General features: G+C 39.1%; 1 protein-coding gene across 1 annotated transcript; it reads right to left on the minus strand.

Moving 5' to 3' along the window:
- Positions 1-197: 197 nt before the first annotated feature.
- On the minus strand, positions 198-3,548 carry LOC149819461 (expansin-B15-like). The gene is made up of 4 exons (XM_089986410.1): positions 3,362-3,548; positions 2,597-2,709; positions 2,210-2,397; positions 198-540 (listed from the first exon to the last, which is right to left on the minus strand). Exons 1-4 carry the CDS (start codon positions 3,546-3,548, stop codon positions 198-200), a joined length of 831 nt encoding a protein of 276 aa, XP_089842536.1.
- Positions 3,549-6,762: the final 3,214 nt, after the last annotated feature.

A 6,762-nucleotide genomic window follows, 5' to 3' on the forward strand; every position in this document is an offset into this window, starting at 1 on the left:
CTTTCTCACGTTAGAGAGAGAGAGAGAGAGAGAGAGAGAGAGAGAGAGAGAGAGAGAGAGAGAGTCTAATATCCTTTTAACCATTAGTTCTATTATTTAGGAGAAGTTGAACAGCAGCATAACATCTAGAACTCCTCTCATTAGCACACAAGGCTATAGGGAGAGTGCTACTTGCAAACATTTGGCTTGAGATGAACTTAGTAACCATAGTTGACAACAGAGTAGTAGGTTGCACCAGGGCTCCATCCTGCTGGAATCACATGGCGTGCCACCAAGGTCCTCCCAGAGTTTAGAGAGGTCAGGCGAATTGAAAATGGAGCTTGTAGAACATAGCCAGCATTGAGCCTCCAATTGGCACCCCATGACTGCTCCATTTGCAGCCACCTATTGGAGGACGAGTCCATCCTAGAGTCTTGCAGGCCGACAGTGGCGAGATCGCCATCACCATTCTCGAACTCAATCACAACCGAGAAGTAGTAGGGGTTAGAACCCTGATCCACATGGAAGGCCACCTTCTTGCCAGTATATTCACAGGGCACTCTACCACCAAAGTAAGAAAAACAAGTATAAGGGACTGTACAAGATCGATCCTAGTTTGTTTAAGAATATAGAAACTTTAGAGTTCATGAACTCGGTCAAACTCCAGATGAGGCCCACACTAGAAGTGGAGTTCATGAACTTGTTCAACTTTCACAACTGAGAGAGATGAGAGTTGTAGGTCCCAGCAGAGACAGAGACAGGTCTGGGAAAAGAATAAGAAATTGGCTGCGTGATCAAAGGTGAACCAAACAATCGCTTTGAAGGGTTACCTTTTGGGGAACTCAAAAAGTCCTGCTTTTTTAAGTACATAAAGGCCCTTACGTTGACCTTCCTGCCTATGAGCAGCGTGGGCTTGGCTAGGGTTTCACCCTATTTGACAAATATCGGCTAAATTTTTATGATATTTTTTAGCATAATTTTTTATGATATTTCAAAGGCCAATAAGTTCCCCAAAAAATGGTACTTTCAAAATATCATTATTTTGAAAATGTCCGTCTTATCACGATATGAACATGGTAAAAACAGTTTTTATATTTTGTTTTGTAATATTAATTTTATATAGTATTACACATGTTATATGTTTTAGATTATATATATGCCAATATTTTCCCAGATATTCTTAAAAGTAAATTTTTTAATTCAAATATATCACGAGATTTTCCAGAGAATTAGAATTGTGATACTGGTTCACCTTTCAATATCTTTTCAATGTATGGAGAGAGGGGTTGCATAGTGTTAACCATCCAGAGTTTGATATAATAGGGGTGTGTAACGTGATATATGTTTATATATAACTATCGATAGTACCATACATTCTAGTAGAAAATCTCAGGCATGACCCTTATCCACACAGTATAACCTCATACATGTGCTTATCGTGGTTGTTTACTAGGAAACATGATTCGATGGAGTTGCTTGCAAACTCTGTTCCACTTTTTTCAGTTGAAAAAATTTGCACACTATGGAACAGTTCATTTTTTGGAGTTCTTAAAAAATTTGTTTACACATCAAAATCACATTATCTAAAATACACTCTTTACTTTGAATTACTGAATAAATAAAGGTACATCAAACCAGTAGAGTTGGATGCATAAGATATCCAACAGATCGTAAGTAAATCCAGAGGACCTACCACATACTGGGTGCAATCAACTGTACCAAGAAATAAATAAATATTGTATTTATTTATTTATTTAGAGAGAGAGAGAGTAATGAATACTCCGATCCGTGCCTATTAGGCTTTTATAAGGTTTGAAAATCGATGGTCTACAAATTTTTTAAATATTCAAGCTTAAAAATTCATGTTTTTCATGGAAAAACATGATCCAAGTGTCATTTTCTAGCAAATTGACTATGTTGGACACATCTATGGGGTCAGATTTCGCAAAATACACTCTGAAAACCTCATTCTCCCACGGTAGACACATATTCCCCACTCTCTCTCTCTCTCTCTCTCTCTCTCTCTCTCTCTCTCTATATATATATATATATATATATATATATATATATATATATATATATATATATATATATATATATATATATATATATATACGTATGTATGTGTGTGTGAGTGTATTAGCAATCGATTTAGCAAATATGTACCCATACATGTAAGACTACATGCAAGGCAAAAAAGTGAGCACGGGCCTTTAAGAAGAGCAAATACCTTGCATATTGTATGGGCAAAGTGCCTGCGTTTCTCAATTGGTCTGCTTTGCCAGGTAGGGCCATGGCGCCAAAAGCGATGCCACTGAGATCAAAATGGAAGGCCTCAGAGAGGCAACCAGGGCACTCATCTGCTATCACCACAGTCACTGGTTTACCTGAGCATGAGGGGTGGTGCGTACACCTCACCTACACATTCAGATCAATATATAACAAAGTTTAAATGTCACAATATTCTAGGACTTTCCATTATGGTAGTGCACTATGTAGTCCCCCAAAGATCTAGCACAGATTAACCAAGAACTTAATTATTTTCCATAGAGTGCAAATCTATGGTAAGTTGAGATGATAAACAAAATTGCTTGCAGTTGTAAATGATAAGTGAAACCTGATAGCATGCACCACATCCTTTGCCCGCCTTGTAGAGAGAAGGCCCACCAGCTGCTATCATTGAAGAGAAAGGAGCTTGCCCCACCGCATATCCATACCCACAAGCTCCACCTGCAACAGGTATAATTCCAATCTTCAGGTATCATGTTTCATGCATAAACTATACTTTTCTTTAGTATTCCAGTTATAGAGAGAGAGATTATATATATATAAAAGGACAAACAATATATTTTGCTTGTTACCTATTCCCCTTTAATAATATAACTACTACTTATTCCCTATCTTATGTGCATAATATATAAGGAAGAATGACTGTGTGTGTGTGTGTCAACTGCCCATCAATATTATGTGCATAATGTATAAGAAAGAATGATTCTCTAGTGCATAATATATATGAAGAGAATGACTTGTTTGCGTGTCAACTTCCCATCAATATTATGTTCATGATGTATAAGAAAGAATGATTCTCTAGTGCATAATATATATGAAGAGAATGACTCTCTCCCTCTCTCTCTCTCTGTGTGTGTGTGTCTGAAGGGCTAATCAACGTTTAGAGCGAGAAATATATAATAATATACTGATTGTATTGTCCTCTGTATTGTAAGATAGAGTTGTGAACGTGGCCATGCATGAAGTTGCCAACTTAATGTTTTTCACCAAATGTTTCTGCTATACAAATAGTATGTTGGTCATGCTGTCTGTGATGCCCAAGGGAAATACAAATGGTTGTTTTCCCCCAGATATGAAACTCATATGAAATTACCTTCACTTCCATCTCCCCAAGGATTTCCATACCACGTTGCACCGGCAGGCAACCAATGTTTTCGTGTAGCCGACAGTGGAAAATGCCTCGTGTAGAAGCAGAAGCACACGGGAGAAAGAAGAAGTTGGGATATTAACAAGTAGAAAAGGAACAGAAGGAAAGGAATTCTAATGGGAGAGGAAGCCATGGCTTACAACAACTACTATAGAAACTACTAAAGAGTGTGTTGAATCTTGCTGAGGATATGGTAGCCTTTTATAGAGAAAAAATGGCACCCCATTCCCACGTTGCAATGTAGACTAACGACCTAACTGCTTTTGCGTGTTGGCCCCGCTCACATGATTTTACCAATCAGACTAGCATTGGCTTCATATAGATGACTTATGATGCACTCTTGCTATAATTTAGACTTTAGACAATATTTAAGAGAGAGAGACAAGTTCATGGCAATAATCCTACCACCGTACCACGTGCTGCCTTTTCCATTATTAATTATTTATTGTATAATAGTCATGTTTGTTAGGTTGAGTAAAATATTATCATGGAGTAATGAAGTCTTTAATCTTTTTGTTAAGAGTCCGTCGGTAGACTTCTTGGTCTGTCATTTAGCTGATCTATGGGCTAATGTCAAGCGAGAGGAATTTTGAGGATAGGATTACAAATTTCACTGCAAAAATTCTCAGCTTAAGACCAGAATGAACCTAACTACCAGAATACTAGAATTCGACATTTTATAGTGATCACCCACAAGCTTAAACCATAGTACTAAGAAACGGGTCAAAGATTTGGGTCATGTTGAGTGCTTGTAGGTTATAGCAAAGTACAAAGAGAGAGTCAGGTCAACCTGGGCAGTTCATAAGGCTTGGTTATATAGACCTAACACAACTTTGGTTAAAGTTCATTCGATATCAATATTCTCGCATAATCATTCTTAGGCATTACCCCAATCTGTGGTTCTGAGCTAGTAGTGCACTCACTCAGATTGACTCAGTGAGCCTTGCTTGACTTGGTTGATTAGAAGATACATTGACTGACTCAACTAGGTCCCGCACCAAGATCCAATTTGGGCTATCTATTGATCCACACTATCTTAGTTAACTTCTCGTGTCAATCCAACACTATAACCCGGAAATATTTGGAGTCTTTCTACGTAAAGATGAAAGCAACCTGCAATAGCTCGAGTCACCTAGTCTATCCTTAACCTAAGGTTAGTCTAAATTGAGAGACTATTGGGTCCTTTATAATCCCACAATGGCTCCGCTCATAGGGGCGACATGTGAATGTCACCAAGTTGATGAGACCTCACAAGTTCAAAACTCATGGGTGACATCCCTTGCTGCAAGGTCGAAGCTGGGTGTACTTCCTATTGGACAGGGGAGAGCTCAAGGGTTTTTTTCAACTGGAGGCCAGGCAATGTGAGGTCGATCAGTGATGGAGGGTTTTTTCCATTGGATTATAAAAAGGGAAAAAACAATTGGGTCCCTTATAAAAATTGAAGGGACAACATTTTCCTGAACAGTGATGGTGGTCATTTCTGTCCTTGACCAATTCTCCATCTTGACTATCAGCTCCATGGGAGAAGCCGTTGATGGCGGTTTTAGCTGTTGTGACCCTGGATATCCGTGATTATACTTTAACTCCTTGTCAGCATGCGATCCAACGGCCAATAAACATTGTTGGCAGGTAGTGTGATTTGGATGGTTTTGATAATTAAACTTCTTATTTGACAAAAATGTTACCCACAAATCTCTCAAAACACTTTTCATTGGGCTTTCACTATTTTATTTTTTAGGAGGTAATTTGGCCATTTTCAAGGAGACATGCTTTAAATTCCTTTCAAATATAAACACAGTTTTTAGAGGATCACACATCACCCCCCACCTAACCAAAGATCTCCTTTGTTCTTTTCAACACACGACAAGGTACATGTTTCTTCTTTGCTTTGTCTACTTTTTAGCAAGTGGGGCCCACTCCGCCCACGGACTTTCAGTTGGTAGTTCTTTTATGACATGTTTGGAAGCGAGAAAAATGCAGGAAAAGTGATGCAAAATGGCGACCCCTGGGGTTAGGCAGACTCCCACCAATTACACAACCATTGGGTTTTGAACTTGCAACGTCCCAACACCTGGTGAGGTGCACTAACAGCTCCTACCAAACAAGCCGAGCCTGTTGGTGAGAGAGTTTTTTATTGAGAGTTTTTTTTAAAGTACACTTTTTGAGAAGAAACATTCCTCCATGGGGGTGGAGTAATGTTTCCTAAAAGGAAATTTTTATTTTTACACTCTCCACCACCCAGTACCCTCTTCCTCCTCCTCCTCTTCTCTCTCATTTTTTCATATTTTTCTACTTTGTTTTTCTCATGCGACACAAACAAGCGTAAAACTTTTCATATCAAAAACTCTCGTAGGCAAAACTTTCTTTTTCTATGAGAGTTTTTCTCTCTTCCAAACGTGCCCTAACTTATCTGCTTCGTAGGCTTGCCTAGTTAATTTTGCAAGGGTTATGTTTTCCAGTAAAATTAAAAGGTGAAACAGGGGTTGTAAAGCCCAAGTCAAGCGTACAAGGCTTTTTGTTTTTGCTGCTACTGGACTATCAACAGGTTGGTTTTGTATCGCAGACCGGAACTCTAATTCCGGGTATGGACATAAAAAGAGCCGACCCGAATAATATTCCGGTTGACCTCAACCCAACCTCTAGGCAGGGTTTGGGTTATGATTTTTACCTGATACACCCTAATGGGTCGGGTTGACAGCCCTAGCTGCTGCTGCTTCTGATGATGATATGCTTCAATTTCTAGACCCAAAAGGTTGGACTTGTTAGTCGATATGGTTATAGATACCGAGGTACGTGCAGGATTGGAAAGATCAGATAAGTTGGGAGTCATGGTAAAATGGAAAGTTCAGATAAGGAAGATAAAATTAAAGCAATTCAGAGAGTTGCGTGATTTCAGAAGAATCAAGCATCTCTTGAACTTTCCCTCTCATTTGAATTCTTGACTTATTTTTGTATTTTCATTTTCCTTGCTACTCTTCTCACTCGGGTGATGAGAGAGAGAGAGAGAGAGAGAGAGAGAGTTGTCTTGGGCATTGGCACCACCCTGGGCCGAACCACGTTACATCAGGTCTTATGTTTGTGCTTTGATTTCTTTTTTAGATAGTAACATATTCATATTGAATCAGAAGATAAGCAGTATAATGAATTGAGTGTGATCAAACACATACCAAAATAGAGTATAGCAAGGGATTAAACTCCCTGTAAACAACCATTGAACCGTAAAGACAAAACAACACAGCAGAAAATTCTGTTGTGACCAACCCAGTCCGTTGGTTGGTTCGGCCATCTCCTGTGCACCCTGCAGGTCAGCTCCCATCTCAGTTCCTCGTGGAAGTGAAAGAGTTGCG

The sequence above is a fragment of the Nuphar pumila genome, chromosome 13 (genome assembly GCF_984573655.1).
Source record: "Nuphar pumila chromosome 13, dmNupPumi1.hap1.1, whole genome shotgun sequence".
In the NCBI taxonomy this organism is placed as follows: domain Eukaryota; kingdom Viridiplantae; phylum Streptophyta; class Magnoliopsida; order Nymphaeales; family Nymphaeaceae; genus Nuphar; species Nuphar pumila.

What these genes read in the sequence shown, in the direction of transcription:
- LOC149819461 (XM_089986410.1), bottom strand. Translation starts at nt 3,548, where the DNA reads ATGGCTTCCTCTCCCATTAGAATTCCTTTCCTTCTGTTCCTTTTCTAC. An exon ending in GATGTGGTGCATGCTATCAG is followed by an intron (nt 2,398 to 2,596) that starts GTTTCACTTATC and finishes CTGAATGTGTAG; the next exon opens with GTGAGGTGTACGCACCACCC. An exon ending in TTGCCCATACAATATGCAAG is followed by an intron (nt 541 to 2,209) that starts GTATTTGCTCTT and finishes CTTTGGTGGTAG; the next exon opens with AGTGCCCTGTGAATATACTG.